Source organism: Myodes glareolus, chromosome 4 (assembly GCF_982192425.1).
Source record: "Myodes glareolus chromosome 4, mMyoGla1.1, whole genome shotgun sequence".
NCBI classification, from domain to species: domain Eukaryota; kingdom Metazoa; phylum Chordata; class Mammalia; order Rodentia; family Cricetidae; genus Myodes; species Myodes glareolus.
Genome location: NC_142029.1, coordinates 23,574,098 through 23,598,373, shown reverse-complemented (window position 1 = coordinate 23,598,373; position 24,276 = coordinate 23,574,098). Strand labels below are relative to the sequence as shown.

Sequence of the window (24,276 nt, the reverse complement as noted above, 5' to 3'; positions counted from 1 at the left end):
TCACCACCACACACACACACCACACATACACACCATCGCCACCACCACACACACAAACACACACACCATCACCACCACCAGACACACACAAACACACACCATCACCACCACCACCACACACACCATCACCACCACACACACACATAGACACATACCACACATACAGACCACACACACACATACACACACAGCACACATACACACCATCGCCACCACACACACACACACACACACCATTGCCACCACACACACCACACACACACCCACACACCATTGCCACCACACCCCTCCATACACACACCTCACCGCCACCACCAACACCTTTGAGACAGACTTTCCACATATAGCCCAGAATGGCCTAGAACTTGCAATCCTCCTGCCTCCACCTCATGAGTGCTGGGATCACAAGTGTGCTGCCATCCCTAGCTGTAGGAATGGCCTCATTTTTGTTTTTTCCTGTTTTGTAATCCTGGCTGGTCTGGACTCACTGTGGAGACTAGACTGACCTTGAACTCACATTTACCTTTTCTCCCAAATGGGATTAAAAATATGTGCAACCACACCTGGCCTAGTGATGGCTTTTAAAACATTATATTTATATAATGTTAAAATAGCAAGACCTAAGCTTTTATGATCTTCAGGTACGGCATAACTCTTCTCCCAGATATTTCCCTTGAATCTCACAAACAAGACTAAACCTTTGTTTAAAGTAGAAACATCTCAAGTTCCCCTGCGACCCTCCTTGTGACCTAGAATTTTACCCTATCAGTTACTTCCCTATTCACCAAGGAGGAGCTACCCTGTGATCTCAAATTCCTCAGCAACTCCTTGATGATAGATCTGAAACCCTTGGTGCATAAGACGTCCAGAAAGACAAGCCAGGACTCTGAAAAGCTCAAGCTCTTGCCGCATCTTTTTTTCTGAGACCCTCACTTCCTCTTAACCATAGAATTTAGAATGTACATTAAGGCTGGGAGGTGGTGGCACAGTCTTTTAATCCCAGCACTCGGGAGGTTGAGGCCAGTCTGGTCTACAATAGCTAGTTCTGGGACAGGCTCCAAAGCAACTCAAGAGAAACCCTGTTTAGGAAAAAAGAATCTATATTAAGATCTCTTTTAATAAATTCTGATTCTGTTTCATATTTTATCATTTTGAAAGACTTTTTTTTTCCCAGCAAAGTCAAGAATCAGGTTTTCCCTGAAGACAGCTGGTGGCAGCCTGAGGAGCACCTCATCCATGCTGACAACCCCGTTTTCCACTTTGGAAAGACGTTAAGGACAACCCTGCGCCTACTGAGATTATCTAAGACAGTGTCCTTGCTTAAGGTCAGTTGACTAGCAACTTGAATTCCATCTGTAGGCTGAATTCTCTTTTCCACGACCTAACATATGTTTCCCAGGACTTATTAGGTGAATATCCCTCTATGTGTATGGAGGGTGGAGTGCTGGGGGGGGGGGGCAGAGGAGGACAGCAGGGCCAGCCTGGGCTACACAGTGATTTCAAAGCCATTCTGGGTTACAGAGAGAAGTGAGACTGACTCCGACAACAATAAGAACAACACAACTATGAGGAAACACTATGGCAACTCTCTTGAGTCTTAACGTTGACATTCGCTAAAATGGAAAATTGCTGTTCTCTTGTGTTAAATTTATTTAACCTGGTTTAGCTTGTAGGCCAGCAGATAGGACTCAAGATCTTGATGAATCTTTTTATGAGGGTGGGCGAAGTTCTCTTAATGACATCTGGAGACAGTGTGAGAGATTTCTGAAGAGATTGAGTGGGTGAGAAGTGCCTATCCTTAACTGAAGCTTAGTGTAGAAAATTCCAGCAAAAGGAATCAAGTGCCAAGCTTTCTCCAAGTCTAAAAAAGGACTAAGGGTTTTAATTACCGGGTCTCCATGTAGCAGACACTACTGAACTGGAGACTAATTAGAGAAGTCTTCATAGGTAAATACTACATGTGATTCAATTCCAGAGCAGATATAACAAAATTATTCTATTATTCAATATGAATTAAAAATAAATATAATAGCCAACAAAAAGTTAAAGGAACAGGTTCCACCGAGATTTGAACTCGGATCGCTGGATTCAGAGTCCAGAGTGCTAACCATTACACCATGGAACCAGCACACCGGCAGCGATGTCTTTGGGTATCTAATTCTGAGAAAACCCCGCCCCTAACCGGAAACCAAATACTAAGAACCTGTGCCAGGCTTCCCTACATGGTTGAGGAAAGAACAAGCCAAAGACCCGGAGGACTGTGGCCAGCTGGGCATTTTAAGACCGTTTTCCCTGTACGCCTTCCCAAGCCGGGTGAGAGTGCGAAGTTCATGCCTGAGCGTCCCACCCTACCCAGCTAAGAGGCGGGGCGCCATTTCTCCGGAAGTACTTCCTGTGAGGGGCTGGGGCCTGACGGAAGTGACGCAGAGCCAGGGCGGGGCTCTTCACCGGTCCGGCAGCTGAAGCTCGGCTCTCGGGTTACCCCTGCAGCGACGCCCCCTGGTCCCGCCGCCGTCCGCCACCGCCGCTCCCGCCCCTCAGCTCCTCGGCCGCGCCATGGGCACCCGCGACGACGAGTACGACTACCTCTTTAAAGGTGAGCCGTGGGCCGCCGAATGCCCATTCGGGGGCCCGAGACACTCCCGGGGGACCCGCGCGACGGCTAGCCCTGACCGGGACGGAGCCCGCCTCAGCGCTTCCTCCCTGCCGCCCCTACGGGGGTCCCGCCACTCGTCGCGGTTCCTGCGCCCCGGGGAGGGTTGCCGGGCCTTGTCGCCCCTCGCTGTGTGTCTTCCCCGATGGCTGCGTTCCTCACGGCCGGGCAGTTTCTTCCCAGTGCATCTCGGGCCCCTCCTCTCGGATGCTTGCTGCCGGCCTCACATCCCCTCTTGACAGGCCCCTGCCTCGGCTCAGCACCCATAGTGGGGCGCCGACTCTATCCATGTTTTGTTTTTTGTGGTTTTTTTTTTTTTTTTTGGTTTTCATTTTCTTTTCGTTTCCTTTCCCCTCCCTCCGGGTGAGCCCTTCCTGGGCTTCGGCCAGATTCGCCCGTCCCAGGGCCCCCACCCCCATCCCCGCAGACCTCGAGGTCAGCACCCGCGGACTGCCCTCTCCCTCCCCACAGCCGGGAAGCTTCGAGCCTTTCCTTTTCACTCAACGTTTAGCGCTCCGCTGCGACCTGGCTGGTGGGAGGGAGAGCAGGGGTGGGCAAGAGGGGGCCGTCCATCACCCCCGGCGTGCGTGCACTTGTCGCAGTGTCCGAGCGCAGGCGACTTCCCACCTGGCCTCTTTCACCCCTTTCCCACTCCCGTCGCTGCCCGGCTCCAGCCAGACGGGGATGGCTCCTTTACTTTCGGGAAGGGGCTGCGGATGGGTGGTGGCTGTTATCCCTGCCAGACCTGAAGGCCCAGTTCCCGAACAGGAAAGATTGCGCGCTGCACAAATACTAGCTAGCTTATCACCGTGAGCTGCTTGCTTCCTGCTGCAATACTGGGAGGATCCAGCAGGAAGGGAAGGGCCCTGGTTGGTCCCGTACCTTTCCCAAGCGGTGGGGAGAGGGTTCTAGTGGTAGCGTGCTTTTAGTGAAATGAAGAATTTTTTGCAAGGTGGGGTGGGGCGGGGCGAGGGGAGCATTGAAGCGAGCGAGTGAACAGAACGTGGGAGGATGGGGAGTAGATAGAGAATTGCTTATTGGTTGAGTCCGGAAAGAAGCCAAAGTGAAAGGATACAGTTCTCAGCGAAAAGAGAGTACAGTGAACGCTTTTTTTTTTTTTTTTTGGTTCATGAATGCGCTCTCACTTTCATAGTCTTGCCGTGCTCCTGAATTAGAAGGGCAGCCATCAGTGGTGTGCTGAACAAAGATCATTACCAGAGAGGAAGAGGCCATTGCTCTGAAAGCTTCTCTGTGGAGGGTGGAGTTTCAGGAGTGTTAAGCATGGTGTTTCTGACTTTGCTATTGGGTGCTAAGAGTGACTGACTAAATGATGAAGCAGGAAACATTTCTTTTGCGTTACCAAATACTTCACAAGTCTTGGCGTATCCGCTGCTGGCATTCCCTTACCATTATTTACTCCTCCGAATATTCTATTTATAGGGTAAGGACCTTACGTGTCCATCCTTACTACCATATTGGAAAATAATTTACAGTAAGAAGGTACCAAACTTTAAAAATACTAATAGGAAAGCCTGGTGTGGTGGTCCCGCCTTAAAATCCCGGCATTCAGGAGGCAGAGGGAGGCTGATCATGTGAGTTCCCTGCCAGCCTGGTCTACATAGTGAGTTCCACACGTAGTGAGAGCTTGTCTCAAAAAATCAAAACCAAACCTAAAACAAATAGGAGTCCTAGAATGTTTGTTGAAAGCATCTGAGATGATGTGAAATTACTTAAATCCCAGGAGACTTTGGGGTTTAGTCAGTCAAGGGAGGTTTATCTTTAAGTACTGTGTGATGGCAGTGAGTACCTAGTCTCTAGAAGTCATTTCTCCCATTTGATTTGAAATGTGAAGGTTAGTTATAGAAAGCTGTTTATTTTTCCTAAGAATGTTTATTTGCCCTAGATTGGCTGAAGGAATTTAAGTTTCATTTACATTTAGACCATTCTTTGAACCACGAGAAAACACTGGGGTTTTATATTTGCATTGTGACCTTGTAAAAGTTAACTTTTCAAAAGTAATTTTTTTTATTTTTTGAGATTATAATATAATTATACCATTTCCCCATGCTCAACTTTTTGTTTCCTCAGTAAAGGAAATACTGTGATACCTTTTTGAGGAATGCGTGTATAAAATTTACTCTTGTGAGGACTCAATAAATAAATGAAATTGTTATAGTTCTTGTCAGATTTTTGAACCATGAATCTTTTTTGAAATTTTTAAATTGCTTTTTTTTTTCCGAGAAAGCTGAAAGAGGTAGACTGTGCTCCCAGCTGCTTCCACAAAGTGCCTCTTTGACTGTCCTGGTGTCCAGTTTCCTCTTTGACTGTCTTGGTGTCCAGCTTCCTCTCTATGTCCCACAGCACCTGAACCACACTGGTGTATTTACAAGATTAACTTTTTGAGGGGAGGGGTTGAGACAGGGTTTCTCTGTAGCTTTTGGAGCCTGTCCTGGAACTAGCTCTTGTAAACCAGGCTGGCCTCAAACTCACAGAGATCCGCCTGCCTCTGCCCTTCATGTTAAATGTTATAAACCCCAATTTCCTTAACTATCAAGTGTTCTAGATTAGCCTTCTCCAAAGTAGAAATGCTATGGTTCATCCTAGTGAAAAAATCTCTATGGAATGAAATCATTTTAAAATAATTGTATAAGTAAAAAAATTGGCTAAGTAATCAGTGTTGAAATAAAAAATAAAGTGACTCACATCCTGTAGCAGTTTCTAAAAAGTGGAAACTCTTCTCAGCAGAATTTTTTAAACACCCAGTCTTAAACAGCAAAATATACAAAAAATAAAACCAGAACCCACAAAGATACAAAATAATTCAGAAGTTTCTTAGTTCTGCGCTTCTTTATTAAAACTTACATGCTTATTAACACAAAAATGTTTTGTAAGCTGACTCAGTGGGTGAGGGTGCTTCCTGCCAAGCCTGACAACCTGAGTTCAACCCTGAGACTCACAAGGTGAAAGGAAATAACTGACTCCCAAAAGTTGTTCTCCTGCCTCCTCATGTGCTGTGTGCATATTAGCACACACATATTAAAAAATGCAATTTTAAGCCAGGCGGTGGTGGCGCATGCCTTCAATCCCAGCACTCCGGAGGCAGAGGCAGGTGTATCTCTGTGAGTTAGAGGCCAACCTGGTCTACAAGAGCTAGTTCAGCTCCAAAGCTACAGAGAAACCCTGTCTCAACCTCCCCCCCGCAAAAAAAGTTAATCTTGTAAATACACCAGTGTGGTTCAGGTGCTGTGGGACATAGAGAGGAAGCTGGACACCAGGACAGTCAAAGAGGCACTTTGTGGAAGCTGCTGGGAGCAGTCTACCTCTTTCGACTTTCTCTCTTGAGTTGCATTGAAGTCCAGGTGTGATGATGAATCATCAGCTGGTCGTTGGAAACCATTCCTGTCTTGATTCTTGGTAGCTTTTCTTTCACAGCTTTTGGTTGAGCAACTCAGATTCTGATGGACCTGGAAAAACTTGTCTAGATTTCAGCATTATTGATGCATTTTATTTTAAAGACTTGGTGAGGTTGGACTGTGAATGTGGTTGAAAGTAGAAATTCTTTTGGAAAGCAGTGTGAAAGTGGTTAGTGATTTTAGCTGCTAAGTTTGAAAGCCAGTATTTTGTGTGTGAGGTGAAGAGTTAGCAGTAAATGAGCTTACCACAAAAGTAAAACTAAATGTAGACTGAACGTGGAGGCTCATGCCTGTGGTGCCAGTACTTGGGAGGCTGAGGCAGGTGGATAGCCATGTTTTTGAGATCAGCCTGGGCTACAGAATGAGATCCTGGCTACAGAATGAGATGCTGTCTCAGAAAATAACAACAAAAACAATAGCAAAAATACCTAAATGTGGTTAGAGATAGAAACCTAAATAATGGATAATTAATATACATACTCTGCTTTTACAGTATTTAGTAGTCTGATATTTGTGGTGTGTATAATACATAAAGCATATATGTAAGCAGATTAATATTAGGCATTAGGTTGAGCTTCAGCAGATGAGGCTATCTAGATTCTAGGGAGGCATTATATTATTTTAGGAATTATATTGATATTTGATATATAGATATTGTTATTTATCTTATGTACTCTATAGATGGCCAAAATTGTGGAATACTTAAATATGTTTATTTAACCTAACATGTTAGTAATGGATATATAAAAATTACTAAAAATTCCTTTACATTTATTTTTATTGCATTTATTTGTTTGTGTGATTGTGTGTATGTTGGGGTTGTGAGCCACGGTGAGGGTGTGAAGGTCAGAAGTCTGTTCTCTCTTTCTACCATCAGACTTGGCAGCAAGTGCCTTTACCTACTAAGCCATCTTGCTGGCCCAGAAATTGATTTCTTTATTGGATATGAACATATAGTTTCCTACATTAAAAAAAAACCCACAAAACCAAGAGGCTGGTGGTGTGTAATAACTCACTGATAAATCATGTGTTTAGCATGAGCCATAGGTTTAGATCTCCAGCACCACTGGGGGGAAAATTTAAATGTTGTCATCTTAATGAGAAAAAGTATTTTGAGTAAAAATTGTTTGATTTTTTTGAGTCTACAAAGAAAGGTCCATTAAGTTTTTTCTTTTTTAAAAAAATCAAAACTGATGAATTCTCTTTCGTTTTTTAGATAATTCATTAATTTCCATCCATCCATCCATCCATCCATTCATACATCCATCCATACATACATACATTGAGCCTAAATAGATCACTCTTGTTTTGATTCTCACTTGGTTAGGAAATAGAACCTTCTTTCCTTCTTGTATTACATTTCAATATTTTTTTATTCTTATAAAACTGGAGTCTTCTGTCATTTCAAACATCCTCTTCCTTTGACAAGTTGAATGTCTTGATTTTGGTGATCTTGTCAGTAGTTGGTAAAACTATTTTATACTGTTAGAGCATTGTGAATGTTGAGTTGTTTGCAAACTATTGCTGCTTCTTAAATAATAAAATTAATTGGTTACATGGGGGAGTGGATTCTTCACTTAGTGTGGTATAAAGATTTGATGTTGATAAGATGGTAAATTTAGCCATTAGTTAAAAGTAGAGGTCAAAACATGAACCGGGGCTGCAGTTATGGTTGAGCAATTAAGAATACTTGTTACTCTTACAGAGAACCTGTGTTCAAGTCCCAACACCCACATGGTGGCTCACAATCATTCATAATTCCAGTTCTAAGGGGCATGCATGTCATTTACATACTTGAATGCAGGCAAAGCATCTTTATACCTAAAGTAAGATTTTTTAAAAAACCCTGAAAACCAAAAAATGCAAGAGTGGCTAATATTTTAAAACAAAACAAAACATGAACTACTGCTGGAGCTTCTGTCGGAGACATACATTGTTTTTTGAAGGTATGCCCCCACTAAAAGGTGGTGCTAGCCAGATGCCATGCTCACATGTGCTCTTTGACTTTAAATTGTGATTGACTGCTGAAGTGCTGGCTGAAATGGGAGTGTCTGTGAATTAATTAGATGCATTCTAACCTTTGTTTTTTCTTTCTTCACTATTCATACCTCTAGTTAGTGCTGATGCTAATGTGGGACTAGGAAGTGATTCAAAGGAAATTTCTTTAGCAGGTGATCTGGCCTCCTTTTTTGAAAAAAGTTCATGTGTTTATTTTATGTATATATGTATGTTAATGTATGTTTGTTTTGGTGATGTGTGGGCTCACACCATGGCATGTGAGTATAGAAGTCTAAGACAGTTGAAGGAGTTGATTCTTTCCTTTCTACTAAATGGGTTCATGGATTTGAATTTAAGCCTTTCAGTTTGGTAGCTGTAAGCAGAGACTGTGCCTTTGTTTCCCAGCTGCCCAGACTCGAATAATCACACAAAAACTATATTAATTTAAACACTGTTTGCCTTTACCTGCTGAATCATCTCCCAGGCTTAAGTTTCTGTACTCTTAGAGTGTCTGAAGGATTGCTAGGAAAGGTGTAGGGAGTTTTGGCTAAAACCCAGACTAGGTTCTTGGCTGGGATCCCAGTCCCCACCCTGACACCCCCAGGAGTTGTGCTTTGATCATTTAGCCTCTTATACTAAGAAACAACAGTAACTGTATCTTATTAATAGGGAGGCTCTATTAAAATAGTTAATATTCAATTTCATATCTACAGTGTTGGAGTTTGGAAACCTGCTTACTAACTAACCATCTGTAAAACTGAAAGTGCTTTTTTTCTGTTTTCATGACCTTGACATTTATTTACTGCTATCCAGTAAAACCATTAATGTCTGTTTGCTAGGGTACCCTCTAATTGACTACAAAGATAGAAATGACTTCTCTTTGCTGTACGGAGTCACTGCTGCTGGGATTTCTTGCTGAATCAGCTGATAGAGGAAGCCAGAAAGATACACATTTGATAATGTATGGTTGTTCTAGGGCCAGTTTGTGTCTGCTGCTGTGACAGGAAAGATGTGCATAATGGGCTGTCTTACTCCTTTGGCTGGACTGCAGTCAGCCTTCTTTCTTCATGTACCATCACATCCCAGTCTTTTGAGTAAAGCATGGCTTATTATTTCCTGGCCTTAACTTTTCGTGTTGGTTTTCTCTAGTCTGATGTCCAAATCAATCAGCTGGTTTAGAAGTCAGCAGTAGAAATACAGTGTTCACTAAAATACCAACAAAAAATTTTATGCAAGAAAAAATGTTCAGCTTGCAAAAACAAAAAATAAAAAAAAATGTTCAGCTCAGAATCTGTAAACCTACAAACCCATTTTGATACCCCCTCCTCCCTGCCAAGACAGAGTTTCTCTGTGTAGCCCTGGTTATCCTGTAAGACCAGGCTGGCCTTCTCAGAGATCTACCTGCCTCTGCCTCCTAAGTGTTGAGATTAAGGGTGTGTGCAATCCCCCTCCCAATTTTGATCTTTAGACTCATGCTTTAATACAGTTTATCTGAAGTTGGACACGATGGCACACACCTATAATCTCAAAAGGAGATTTTAAGTTCTAGACAGAGGCAGATGGATCTCTGTGAGTTTGAGGCCAGCCTAGTCTACAAGAGCTAGTTCTAGGACAGGCTCCAAAGCTACAGAGAAACCCTGTCTCGAAAAACCAAAAAAACCAAACCAAAACAAAAAACCCCGATTTCTATTTTATTCATAGAAAGCAAGTATAGTCGAAACTTGATTTTACATTTTCTAGAGTTCTAAGTGAAAGTGTTTGCCCTTCTTGCTTTGACTTTGACTCAGTATGTCAGAATTGTTAGCTTCCTGTTTGTCTATAGCAAGGTGAGGTATCCCTGTGGCTTTCTGCCAGTCTGTGAAGTGTAACTATTAAAGATGATTATAGTTTCTGTGACCAAAGCAGCAAAGCTTGTAAGCCACATGCCTCATGTTTTAAATGTGTTTCAGCTCTCATATTACGCATAAGTCTTCAACAAAACTAGTAGAATGTACACATTTCCCAGTCTATGCACTGACATCTTTTGTTTGATGTTTAAACCATGTGAATAACACAAGTTGTTGTTTACCTTCCAGAATACTTTCTAAGGTAATGAGGTTGGTATAAATTAAAGGTAATTAATGTTTGCATCGGTGGCTAGGGTACCGTATGATTAAAATTGCATTTTCAAGAGCTGGGGATATATATTAGTGGTCTGGTATTTACCTTACATGTGTAAGGCCTTGGGTTTAAATTCCCAGATAGGACAAAAAGAAAGGGATTTTTTTTTTAAGATAGGGTGTTATATCTGATCTGTGCTGAGTAGATGATGTGTGTAAGTCATTTTAATCTAGAAATCGGTGAAATGGATTTTAATTGATCATAGACATAAGATATTCAGTATGTACCTCTTTAAAATCTTTGGCTGTATTTATTTTGAATTCAAATGTCCTTTTATTAGAAGCATGTTGGTTCTAATAAAACCTTCATCCAGCTTGCCTTCATCCAGCTTATATATATTTATATATATATTTTTTCTTTTCAGTTGTCCTTATTGGAGATTCTGGTGTTGGAAAGAGTAATCTCCTCTCTCGATTTACTCGGAATGAGTTCAATCTGGAAAGCAAGAGTACCATTGGAGTAGAGTTTGCAACAAGAAGCATCCAGGTTGATGGGAAGACAATAAAGGCACAGATATGGGACACGGCAGGGCAGGAGCGGTACAGGGCTATAACATCTGCGTAAGTTCATGGTTTCTCAGTTCTGGCATACGTTGGTATCAAGTGACTTGCTAGCTTTAAGTATTGTGAAGGTACAGTAGTCCTCCCTTAACTTTGGAAGGTGTGTTCCCAGACCCTCCATAGATGCCTGCAATCACAAATAGTACTGAGCCCTGAATGCTTCCCATTGTGATTTGTTCTTTGTTTTTGTTTTTTTTAAATTCATTTTATTTTTATTCATGTTTTGCCTGCATATGTGTATGTGTACTGCATGCATGCTTGATGCCTGTGGAGGTAAGAAGATGGTAAGAAGAAGATCCCCTGAAAGCTGTTACAAATGGTTGTGAACCACCATGTGCGTGCCTGAAAACAAACCCAGGTCCTCTGCAAGAGCAGCCAGTGCTCTTAACTGCTGGGCCATCTCTCCAACTCTCTGTATCTTTCTTCTTACTAGACCCTTTGTAGCTTTTCTTTGGCATGCTCTAGTTGCTTTTGGGGGCCGTTATTTAATAAACCAAGGGTTACTTGAACATAGGGAAGACAGTAGATAGTGGGAGGGCTAGAAAGAGTTTACACAGTGTGGGTACATGGGACAAAGGGTTGAGTCATGTGCTGGCCTGGATGAAGTGGAACACTGAGAAGTTTTGTCACAATACTTAAAATGGTGGCAGTTTAAAGCTTATGAATTATTTATTTTTGGAATTTTCCATATAATATTTTTGGTCTCTGGCTGACTAGGTATAAAAAGCCTCATATAGGAACAACTACTGTCTACCACATCTATAGATAGTATGTGTGTGTGTCTCCATGTGTCCATGCATGTGTGTGTGAGTGTATGTAAATGTACACGTTTGTGTATTATTATGTGTATAGAGGTTAAAGGACAACCTTTTGTGCTGGTCCTCACCTTCTACCTTGTTTGAGACATGCAGTATTTATTGTTCACTGCTGCTTATGCCAGGCTACCTGGCTTGTGAACTTCTGGAGATTATCCTGTTTCAGCCCCCTTCTCACTGTAGGAGGATCAGGTTTGCTGTCCTTAGCTTTTACATGGGTTCTGGATCCTCTGCTTAGATGGCAAGTGCTTTACCAAAGCTGTCTCCCTGCCCTATACTGTCCCTGTTTTGAGTTTTTTCTGGTGTTCCCTTCTACTTTGTGATTGTCTTCTGATAGTTACAAATGTTTCTGTTTGCAGATACTATCGTGGAGCAGTAGGTGCCTTATTGGTTTATGACATTGCTAAGCATCTCACATATGAAAATGTAGAGCGATGGCTGAAAGAACTGAGAGATCATGCTGATAGCAACATTGTTATCATGCTTGTGGGCAATAAGAGTGATTTACGCCATCTCAGGGCAGTTCCTACAGATGAAGCAAGAGCTTTTGCAGGTTAGTAATGTGAGCTCCACAATAATACATGCTTCTGCATTTCTCTGTTTGAACATTGCACCTTTATTCTTTAGCAAGGCCTTTCTATGTGAGTCTGAAAAGTAGTATGCCAAGGAGTATCAGGGACCGACAAGGGTGCACCCATCCATCTACTTAGAAGTTGAACACTTTGGGCTTCATATAGGTTCTACTTGTTTCTTGCTTCCCTTCTGATAATTTATTTAAGTATAAGTAAAACAGTGTTCTTACTACCCCAGGAGTTGGTATGGTCTAAGGTTTCGTTTGTTTGATGTTTTAGGACACTTTCTCATGTAGTCCAGGCTGGTCTTGAATTCCTGGTCCTGTTTCTACCTCTCAAGTGCTGGTTGGTAGGTGTGGACCACCACGGCCAGCTAGGTCTTACTCAGTCTTTTATCTTCCCTTTGTGATTATGAGCTTATCACATCTGCTGTTTCAAACCGTGAGTTGGGGAGGGAGGGTAACTCAGTGGTAGAGGACTCAGCTAGCATTGATGAGGCCCTGGATTTGATCATCAGCACTATTATAAAGCAATCAAATTTCACAAGATTGAAAATTTTGTTTCTCTCCACAGAGAAGAATGGTTTATCGTTCATTGAGACATCTGCTCTAGATTCTACTAACGTCGAAGCTGCTTTTCAGACAATTCTAACAGGTAAGACACGTGTGTTGAGGTTACACCAGAGAAAACTGGAGTTTTAGGAAGTGATTTAAACAAATTAATTAGAAAACTGTTATGCCATCTGAAAATGACTATCATTTAAGAGCCACTGTAGCCAAGAGTTCCTTGGGAGCACAGTTACAATTTTTTTACGTTGCACTTCAGTCACTGGGTTCGTCTGGGAAAAAATTCTTTGAAAATAATTTGGTGACTTGTGTTCAGGCCATGTATTCTATATTTCATGGTCAAAGGGACAAAGTTGTGTGTTCTTTTTTGAAATGCACTTTAATAAGGTAAATACTGAGGTACTGACTATGGAGTGATATAAATAAATGCCTTTTGAAATTAGATAGAAATCTGCTGGACAGATGACTCAACATTTAAGGGTACTTACTGGTCTTCCAGAGCACCTGAGTTGTGTTTCCAGCACCCATATGGGGTAACTCACTGTTACAGGAGGAGCAGGCTGCTTGTTGTTCCTGCTGCCCGGCTAGCTTAACCCCCGAAATAATCACACAGAAACTGTATTCATTTAAACACTGCCTGGCCCATTAGCTCTAACTTCTTATTGGCTAACCTTTATGTCTTGATTTAACCCATTTCTATTAAATCCGTGTATTGCCACATGACTGTGGCTTACCAGCAAGATTCTAACTAGCGTCCATCCATGGCATCTGCCTGTCTCTGCTTTCTTCCTCCCAGAAATCAGTTCTGTCTACTCCGCCTACCTATGTGCTGCCCTATCAAAAGGCCAAGGCAGTTTCTTTATTCAGCCAATGAAAGCAACACATAGACAGAAGAACCTCCTACACCAACTCATAACTGCCTTTTAGCGCTAGCTTTAGGGGATGCGATGCTGGTACCTGCATGCATGTGACAGACAGACACACATAAAAAAAAAGAAAAAGAAGAAGAATTTAGAAAAAAAAACTAGGAAAAGTATATCAAAAAATTTAAGTGGAATAAAAGAAAGCACTGGTGCTTTTTCCATGATGTAGGAGTGTCCCTTATAAATAAAATCAGCCAAGCCTGCATATAGAAAGGCTTAATTGGGAAAGGGACAAAGTTCATGCTATTTTGAATGTGGATAACTAGTCAGCTTCTTGGAAAAAAGACATTTTATTTGTTCTGACTAATATTTACTTTGACTTTATAAGAATAGCCAAGTTATCAGTGCATTTACTTTACTAGGAAGTATTTTCATAGGTTGTTTTTCAAGATACCTATATTGTGTGTTACTTTTAAGATCTTTAAGATTTTTTAAGAATCCAAATTTATTCAACACATAGTTGAGTCTTATGTGCTGTTCTGATAAATTGATACATAGAATTGTTTAGTTTTCTATCATAATGGACAAATTTTAATGCTGATGTAGCACTTGTATTAGAGGGGAGCAGAATTTTAACTTTAAAATATTCTCTTATTGTTAAAAAATGTATGTAATAAACTTAGGAATTTAGATCATGGACTGGAAAGCCTGATTCCTCCACTTATTTTTGGAGCTATAATCTTATTAGGCAAATTACTTACTAATTCCAAGGCTTTAATTTTCTCATTTGTAAAATTCAGATGTGTTGAGCTGGAGAAGTGGCTCAGTAGTTATGAAATCACACTGTTCTTCCAGAGGGCCAAATTTTGGTTCCCAGCACTCATACCAGGCTGCGTATAACCACCGGTAACTCCAGCTCCAGGGAATCTTACACCCTCTTTTTTTCTCTGAGAGTGCCTGCATATTCATGAGCATGAACTCAAATGTAGACATACACATACTATAAAACAAACTAAAAAATATTTCAAATACATTTTGGTTAGTTATTATTTTCTTCATGAGAGAGCTTGTGCTTTTAAATTTCTACAGTATGATTTAATATGGCTACCTAGTGGATTTGTTGTTTGATTTTGCTCCACAGAAGAGAATGATTTGTCACTGATACTTCTGCTATCGTTTCCAAAAATGAGTTAATGTCTGTCAAGAGCTTAGCTATTCCTGGTAAATAGTGAACATTTGATAAATCAGTACCTAATTAGCAATTAAGGCATGAAAAAAAAACCTTGTTAAAGTACTGTAAATATTGGGATTTTCATTTATTCTTTCTTTCTGTCTGTCTGCCTGCCTGCCTGCCTGCCTCCCTCCCTCTCTCTCTCTCTCTCTCTCTCTCTCTCTCTCTCTCTCTCTCTCTCTCTCTCTCTAAAGCAGGATTTCGCTATGTAGTTCTGGCTGTCCTGGAACTTACTTTGTAGACCAGGCTGGCCTCAAACTCAGAGATCCACCTGCCTCTGCCTGAAGAGTGCTGGATTAAAGGTGTGTGGCACCATATCATAAAATTGTTTTTTGTTATCTGAAGAAAAATCAATAGGGAGCCGGAGGGCAATAGACAGTTTGTGGCACATAGCAGCTCTTTTCATTTTTTTTTTAAAAATCTGTTTTAAGTGATCTCACTGCAGATTTTTTTAAGCTTGCAATATTTTAATGAATACACAATATGCTTCCAAGTCCTGCTTGCTTTGTCTTTGTTTTCCCACCATGTAGTCCAGGCTAGCCTTGCAACCTGTCTGTGCCTTGGAAGTGCTGAGATTAAAGGCATGTGATACTATACCTGGCTTAATTTTTAACTTTTTAAAAATTAAATCTTATCTATTCATTCAAAATATCAGGGGTTCATGTGGTGGTCAGAGGACATCTCCTTAACAGCCTTTGGGTCATCAGGCTTGCTGACAGGAGCCTTTATCCACTGAGTCAAATGTAAAATTACATAGATTGGTAATTTTTTACATTAGATCTACACTTTATTTACATTCTTTAGTCCTCAGTGATTCCAAGAGTTTTCTGGTGGTGCTTTTAGTAGTTGATTAGTGCCAAGGTGGACTGGTAGACTGCTCCACCCTGCTTTTTAGATCAGCTTTGTTCTTTCCACCTCAAGTTTACTAGGAGATTGGATTGGAGAGGGGCATGCTGCTAAGGATCCAACTCTGTCTTGAGCGTGCCATGTAAGCACTGTACCAACTGAGCTTCATCCCTAAGAGAGGTTTTTAACCACTGTTTTTCATACCCTCTTTTCATTTTAATAATTTCAGAGGTGATTAAAACTTAGAATAATATTATAAAGAATTTGTGAGTACCTGTACCTCATTTCCTTAAATGTAGTGTCTTTTCTTTCCATTCACCTGTTCCCTTCTCCCTCCCCTACACAGATACAGACACACACACACACACACACACACACACATACAGACACACAGATATGCACACACACAGAGACAAACATAGACACACATAGACACACACAACACTGACACATACATGTGTATATAGCACCATGTGAAAGTAAGTGCTCTATATACCTTTTCCTAAGTCTTTTTAAAAAAATATTTACTAAACATAAGCACTTTAATTTTATAACCACAACACAGTGACTTAATCACATCAGTATTTAGGTACAGACCTTACTCATATTCTGCCAGTTGCTCCAATAAAGACTTTGTTAGTTAAAAAAAGTCTGGGATCAGATCACATGTTCCATTCAGCTGATCTGTCATGACATTTGTTCCTTCACTTTCCCTTTATTTACCAACCTTAGTATTTTTGAAAGGTACAGGCCATTGTCATTTTCTCAGTTTGAGTTTACTCAGTGTTTCTTTATGATTAAACTGAAGTGTACAGCTTGCAGCAGGAACACCACGCAGGTGGTTTCAGGTCATCGTGTAGGAAGCTCCTGATAATAGGTTTGTTTTACTCATTGGTAGCTTTAACTTTGACCTTTAGTTCAGGTGCTCTTAGTCAGGTTTCTCCATATAATTAGTAAGTTCAAAGTAAATTCCTAATTTGAGGACTGAACTCTTAATTCTGTAGCTGAAATAACTTTAATTCATGTAACATACTGGCTCTTTAAAACACAGCTAAAGCCAGTTTTGTGGTGCGTACCTATAATCTCAGCCAGTGGGTGGAGTTGTATGTGTGTGAGGTCATCCTGAGCCATATAACATATAAAATAAATAAAAATGAAGGGGCTAAAGTCGCCAGGTGTTAACTTTATCAGAATATTAAGAATTGTTAAAGAGTTTCCAAATTCTATTTTACTTTTGTGTACATATATGCGAATATGTATCTGGGCCCAAGAGTTGAGGTCCAAGGATAAGTGTAGGAGTCAGTTCTTTCCTTCTACCATATGGTTTCCAGGAATGAAATGTGGATCCCTTTACTCATCTTGCCAGCCGAGTACTGGTTCTCTTTTCATTAGAGCTAATGGTAACTTTGTTCTCACTTGGTGCAGAAAATGTTGGACTATCAAATTGGAATGTTTTTTGACCTTCAAGAACTGTATGTGATGAGCAGGAGCTTGAAGAACTTAATAAATGAGAAGCTTTTGAAGAGGCTGTCATGAAATTACCCTGGCTCCTGAGCTTTAAAAAACTTGGGAGGAACTAAAGAATTTTTTTTAATTATTATTTTATTTTACGTGTAGGTACACCTAAGTGTATGTATGTGTACCACGTGGCTAAGGAGATCAGAAGAGGGTGTTAGATCCTCTGGAACTGCAGGTAGTTGTGACCTGCCTTGTGAGTGCTTGAAACAGAACAGGGTCCTCTGCAAGAGCCATCAGTGCTCTTAACTTCTGAGCCATCTCTTACAGCACCTATGGAACTAACAAATTTTAACCCTCTTGTTCCTTAATTTGGAACAATTGTGTGTAATCTTTCTAGAATTATTTTGCCAGCTGTTCCATAAGTCCCATAGATTAAAAAAAAAAGACTATGTCTTTTTGCCTTTTTTAAAGCTATAATATATTATTATTTCATTTTATGTTTAGATATCCTATAAGAAATTCTGATGGAAGATGAAACAGGATTGCTTTTTCTAGTTGTCCTAACCTTTGGCATTTTGTTTATTTGTTTTTTGTTTCTGAGACAGGGTTTCTCTGTAGCTTTGGAGCCTATCCTGGAACCTAGCTTTTGTAGACCTTGCTGGCCTTGAATTTACAGAGATCCGCCTGCCTCTGCCTCCCGATTGCTGGGATTAAAGGCATGTGCCACCACTGCCTGGCCCTTTGGACATCTTGAAAAGAAATTGCATGGGAATAAGTAATCACATTCATTTTGGTTAAAGGAGAACAGACCCTTGAGGGAACAGGGTCATAACATATATGACATAACATAAGAAACATAACATGCTTCTGTCTTAGCATGTTATTGACCCCTCCCCCACCATGAACTAAGCCTTTATAAATCAGATCTCTGCTGGACAGTTACTGGTTACTATTTCCTTTCCTCACTTTTCCCCTCTTCGCCCCTAATCCCCCCTCCCCTCTCATCCTCCCTCCCCTCCTTCCCTCTCTCCCTCCCCTCTCTCTCTCTCTCTCTCTCTCTCTCTCTCTCTCTTTCCTTTTTTCCTCTTTGTTTTTCAAGACAGGATTTCTCTGTAAACACACCCAACACACGAGACTTAAAGTAAATTACTTGTGGAGCTCTTTAGAAGTCTTTAGACCTGAATTTTTCTCCCCTAATTCCTTTTGTTTATTGTCTTGTTGGTATTTTTCAAAAGTGGATATGATTTTAGCGACAGGAGTAAACACAGCAACAGTACCTACCGTTTCTAGAAGAATGGAGCACTTGGAGACTGTTGCACAACACTGATCAAGTTTCTTGCTTTGTGATGAACTCTCTTTAATTATTTACCTCTCTGTCCTCTAAGAAGTCTCCCTTTGTCTCTCTTCTGGTGTTGTATGCATTTGTATTTTATGGAGGGATTCCTGATGTTTTGGTTTTGTTCCCCTAACTTAATCTTCAGAACAGCTTGTAAAGAAGTTAAATTTTAACAGGGGTCACATATTTAATGATTTTCTCTTCAAAGAGATGATCTATCCAGTTAGGTATTATTAGTGGACAACATAAAGAGTGAATGGTATAGTTTAACTACTAGTTGATGATTATCATTATTCCTTAGTCACTAGCAGGGAACTCTCTTTTCCCTGGATACATTCCCATTCCATTCTTTTTTCTCATTCTTCTTCTCCCTCCCTCCTCTCTATCTGCCTCTCTCTTCCTATCACAACCCGAACCCCTTCTTTGAGATAGCGTATCAGATAGTATATCATTGTGTAGCTCTGGTTGACCTAGAACTCAGTCTGTAGATTGGGTTGGTCTCAGACTCACAGGATTCACCTACCTTTTGCCTCTTTGCCTCTGCCTCCCAAACACTGAGATTAAAGATGTGTATGGCACCACATCTGGCTTTTTTCTTTTAAAGCAATTTTGAAAGTATTTGTTTATTTTGTGTCGTGGTGAGGCTCATTGAATGCCACAGTCCGAGAGTGAAGGTCAGAAGACAACCTTCAGAAGTTAGGCTTTCTCCTTTTAATATACAGCTTCTGGGGATTGTACTGAAGCTGTCAGGATTAAGAACAAGTGTCTTTATCCACTGGGCCATCTCACTGGCCATCCCTATCCCCTCTCAGTGAACGATCTGGCAACATCTTGTCTTTATTGCCTTCTTTCTTCACTGATACTTCTTCATCTTTGAACCACTACCAACCTTCTCAGACAAATTTTAGCTACTTCCCTAAAAAATTATACAAAAATTACATTTTTGGTGTTTTTGTTACATGTCTGTGTGTGTGTGTGTAGTGTATGCCCCATGTATGGGGGTGATGAAAGGGACCAGAAGAGGGAGTCAGATGCTCTTATAGCTAGGATTAGAACCAGTTGTGAGCTACTTGACGTGGGTGCTGGTAATTGAACTCAGGTTCTCTGGAAGAGCAGTGGGTTCTCTTAGCCACTGAGCCATGACTCCGACCTCATTTATTAAGTTATTGTTGATCAACCTTAGGGGAATTTTTTTCTAAATTTACTTATTTTTAATTTATGTGTATAAGTGCTTTCTTTTATGGATATGTGTGTACCACATGTATACCTCGTGTTCATGGAGGCCAGAAAAGGGCTTTGAATCCTGTGGATTCAGTTACAGATGGTTATTAGCCACCATGTGGGTACTGAGAACTAACTCAGGTTCTGCAAGAGCAGTAAGTACTCTTTTAACTGCTGTGTCATCTCTTTAACACCAAAAAAACTGATTCATCCCTTGTTGTGTGACTTCTAGCTTACCTAAAGTAGAATAGATTATACTAGTCCATTTTAGTAACCATCAGTGTTGGTTTCTGACCTATGCCCTTTTTTATTACTTTTAAATAAATCCCAGATAGTAAGTCATTTTATATTCCAAATATTTCAGAATATGTTTTTAAAAAGGAATTTAAATTCATTATACAACACCTAGAAAATTTGTAGTAGTTTCTTATTACCACCGGCTATTTAAACAATATTAAGCGTACTTAAGCATTTTTAAAAATTACAGTTTAAATTAGGATCCAGATAATGTTTATATGTTATAGCTGGTTGATGTGTTTTTGGAACTTGTTTTGAGAAGGGTCTCTCTACATAACCCTGGCTGTCCTGGAACTCACTATGTTGACCAAACTGGCCTTGTAACTCACAGACAGACATTCACCTGCCTCTGTCCCCCAAGTGCTGAGATTAAAGGCATGTGCCACCACACCCAACCTTTTTGGAACATTTTGATCATCTCTCTGTCTCTGTTTTCCCTAGGAAGGGTTTCTCTGAGTAAAAACTCTGGCTGTCCTGGAACTTGCTCTGTAGACCAGGCTGTCCTCGAACACAGAGATCCACCTGCCTCTGCCTTCCGAGTGTTGGGATTAAAGGCGTGCACCACCACTATTTGAATATATATCTCTTATTTTCTATTTTTTACTGTATAACTTTATACTTTTAAAGTGTAAACGTTTTATTTCATATGAACGAGGCATGATTCTAAATAATCACAGACTGTAGGTCTAAAAAATTTAATACGTCTACAGTATTTCTAGTGTGCAGTTCTTATTCAGATTTTCCCAAGTTTTTAAGTAATATCCTTTATAGAATTGCCTTTTGTTGTTTTTAATGACAAGGTCTTACTACGTAGCCCTGACTGACCTGGTTACTTACTGTGTTGTCCAGGCTGACTTTGAATTCACAGAAATCTGCCTGCCTCTGTCTTCTGAGTGTTAGGATTAAAAGCTTGTGCCCCTATGCTTAACTATGGATTTTAATTTTTATTTAAATAGCTACTGTATTGGTAGCAGAAATAGAAAGCTTCTACTCATCTGATTCTGTATCTGTCCTGTTTCTGCATGAACAAATTCACCAAGAGTGGTTTTGCCAGCGACACATGTGTCCTTCCTAGTACATTGTATTGGATTGCCTGTTTCTAGAGTTTCCCTACCTTGTGATGGTATTTCTTTAAAAAGAGCGTTGGAGAGGCAAGAATGGAGGTCTGTGTTTGTTGTTCTTGAGAAGTGTATTGTTGTTTGATTAGGTAGTGTAGTGCAAGGCTATTTTCAATGAGTTCAGTACAGATACTGGGAGACATTCACTGATGCTGAGTAGTTCCTTAAGCGTCTACTCTGTGGAACTAAAGCAACAAATGAAGCAAATATTTTAGTCTTTAAAAGATTAATGTTTAGTGAGGACTACAAGGTTAATCTTGATATATGCCATGAAAGTAAAATAGTACGTGTATGTTAGGTTATCTCTTTGAAATAATTTAATCTTAGCCCCAGAGGAGGACAGTGTAAGTAGAGGTCCTTTTCTCTTTTGAAGCTCTTGGGATTTTAGTATGTTTGAGAAATTGTGTTCTTTTCTACAGAGCCTAGAAAACAGTTAGGTCTATGTGATAGTACAGATTTATTTTACACATTGTCAGTTTGTGTGAACTCTTCTTACTGTAATAGAAATTGTTTTTTTTTTTTAAATATGCTTTGAATCTAATTAGTGGCTATTTGAAAATAAAATCTTACTTTTTGAGACAAGGTCTTCTGTAGCCAGCCTATCCTTGAACTTACTATGTAGCCAAGTTTGGTCCTGTACTCCGCCTCTCAAGTGTTGGGATCACAGATGTGTGCTACCATGCCTGGCCTAAAAATAAAAATGTAAATGTGTGTGTTTTTTGTTCTGCATATTTTCCATCTCTTTCACACAAACTCTTCATGGTTTTACACACACTAAGTGTTTCTGTTTCTTTTGTCATTCAGAGATATACCGTATTGTTTCTCAGAAGCAAATGTCAGACAGACGTGAAAATGACATGTCTCCAAGCAACAATGTGGTTCCTATTCATGTTCCACCTACCACTGAAAACAAGCCAAAGGTGCAGTGCTGTCAGAACATCTAAGGCGTCTCTCTTCCCCTAGAAGGCTGTGTATAGTCCATTTCCCAGGTCTGAGATTTAAATATATTTGTAATTCTTGTGGTCACTTTCTGTGTTTTATTACTTCCTCACACTTAAGAATCTTCTCATGTCTCAAGTCTTTTAATTTTGGCTTTATAAAATCATCAACTTTGTCCTGAATGACTGCAGTTCTTTTTCATGCTATGGCTTCTGTAGCCTTAGTTTAATAAACTGAATGTTTGAATTCCTCATTATTGTTTACTCTTCATCATGGAAGCCTGTCACTGTAGAACATAATAGAACTTGATCACTTGAAGCTCAGACCTATTGGTCCTGATTGAATCTAAGACAACCTTAGAAATAAGCTATTATTTTGCCACAGAGCAGCTTGTAAGACACTCTTCTCAATGCAGTAAATATTTTGACAGACCTAAGGATTGCCCTATAAGCATAACAGCATTTTGAGAGCTTGAAGATTTTCCATCGTGAAAGTCAATTTCTAAAATGCCTTAATAGGTCTATGTTGTAAATTTTTTCTTTAGTTTTTGTACGCATCCAAGACGATGGGGATTCTTTTTTTCTGGAAAAGAATTATCTTAATAAACACAAAGGACTACTTTATTTTGTGTAGGGCATCATGGTTATGGGGTCGCAAGTTAACCTGCTGCCTGGCAGGCTAGTGGACTTCTGTCTGAGATGTCTTTGTTGCAGTGATTGGCAGCCTGAGTAGCTTAACCAGTCTCATTTCCCAGAAGTAGATTGTCTGGCATTTTTATTGCTCATGCAGTAACTAGCTTAATGCTAGTAATATCACATTTTGAAGTGTGAATTTTGTGTTTAAACCCTTCTAGTAAGTGAAATGAAGCCTAATTTTATCATCATATTCACCAACAAGCATGAGCAATTACTTTAACAATGCTTTTGAGTTCTACAGTGTATTATAGAATATAGTTCAGTTAAACCTTTGGTTTTAGTATGTCTAAAGAATACAGTGAGAGGTTAATTTATGCTCAAGTGGTACCACTTAAAGGCATGTGTTCTTTTAGTATGAAAATGAAATAGTACCTTGAATTTAAGTAGAATGCACTTAGGCATTGTAGGTAGGGTCCTGAAATAGGTTTTTCCACTACATAATTGAAATTAATGGAGCAGCTAGTTTCTCATTCAGAAATGTACACACTAATACTTAGTTTTACTTCCTTGTGGATAATATTAAGCACTTACTCTGCAGTTTTCTGAAAGTTAACTGCAAAGATATTGTTCAGGATGGTGGGATACCTGCAAAAAAAATGTATGGGCTTGCATAGATGACTATGTTTCATGGTTAATCTGGTTTTTGCAGTGCTCATGATGTGTGGGGAGCACAGAAGGCATTGCTGTAGTCAGTCATTTTGTTTTTCTTTTGTAGCTGTTTGTTATTTTAGTGTATTGATTATAAACATGCTGTCTATTTATAAATTGCTACTTTGTATTTTATGCATGCTCTGTAATTTGATTTTTTTTTCTTTTTTTAGTTATTGATTTGGAGTATATTCTCATCCTAATAAACAGTTATAGGGGGACTATTCCCAGTGTTGTCAGATTATATTTTTCCTCTGAATGCTTTGGATGTAGCCATGGAATACTGCTTCTGATGAGTGAGAACATAGGTCCTTGCAGTGCTGAGTAAACTTGAATTGGGGGTAACAGTGTCAATTTAGGTGAGACTTTAGATCTGCAGTTCAGTTATCCTCTTCTTGGGAAGTATTACTAGGAGCAGTGGTGACACCATTTCTTTACTTTCCTGTCTAACAGTGCCACTAGACACAGGAAGAGGTTCCATCTCTGTTTATTAAAAATTTGCAGAAGATTTATGAAATAAAACTAAGAAAAAGAAATTATGTAGTGAATCAAAAATGACTAAGAATAGCTTTTACATTTCTTTAAACTAAGAATAGATTTAAATTCTCTTGGATATGGTTGGGTTTTGGGAGAGTTTCAAGCAATATTAGGTATTAGAAAATTTGCATGTCAACAAGAGTCTTCATGTTGAGTTGGACCTCAGGAGACAAACTGTCCTGAGTAGGAAGCATTACAGTTTTATTTATTAGGATAACTCTAAGTACTTTGGTGCTTGACTGTGACCTTGTTTTTCATTAGCTTTTTTGTTGTTGTTGTTGTTGTTGTTGTTGTTTTTTGTTTTTTGTTTTTTGGTTTTTTGAGACAGGGTTTCTCTGTACCTTTGGAGC

At 40.0% G+C, this 24,276-nt stretch overlaps 1 protein-coding gene and 1 non-coding gene across 2 annotated transcripts; one reads left to right on the top strand and one right to left on the bottom strand.

The window, feature by feature from the left end:
• Nucleotides 1–2,053: 2,053 nt before the first annotated feature.
• On the bottom strand, nt 2,054–2,125 carry Trnaq-cug (transfer RNA glutamine (anticodon CUG)). Its single transcript has one exon. It is a non-coding gene; the product is annotated as a tRNA-Gln (tRNA).
• Nucleotides 2,126–2,436: 311 nt separating this feature from the next.
• Rab11a (RAB11A, member RAS oncogene family) lies at nt 2,437–22,299 on the top strand. The gene is made up of 5 exons (XM_048423616.2): nt 2,437–2,596; nt 10,589–10,784; nt 11,959–12,152; nt 12,745–12,825; nt 21,912–22,299. Exons 1-5 carry the CDS (start codon nt 2,557–2,559, stop codon nt 22,049–22,051), a joined length of 651 nt encoding a protein of 216 aa, XP_048279573.1. The 5' UTR covers nt 2,437–2,556; the 3' UTR covers nt 22,052–22,299.
• Nucleotides 22,300–24,276: the final 1,977 nt, after the last annotated feature.

Excerpts from the sequence above, each read along its gene's own strand:
- Rab11a (XM_048423616.2), top strand. The coding sequence starts at position 2,557 with ATGGGCACCCGCGACGACGAGTACGACTACCTCTTTAAAG. Across the intron at positions 10,785-11,958 it reads TACAGGGCTATAACATCTGC|ATACTATCGTGGAGCAGTAG; the intron begins GTAAGTTCATGG and ends TTCTGTTTGCAG. Across the intron at positions 12,153-12,744 it reads TGAAGCAAGAGCTTTTGCAG|AGAAGAATGGTTTATCGTTC; the intron begins GTTAGTAATGTG and ends TTCTCTCCACAG.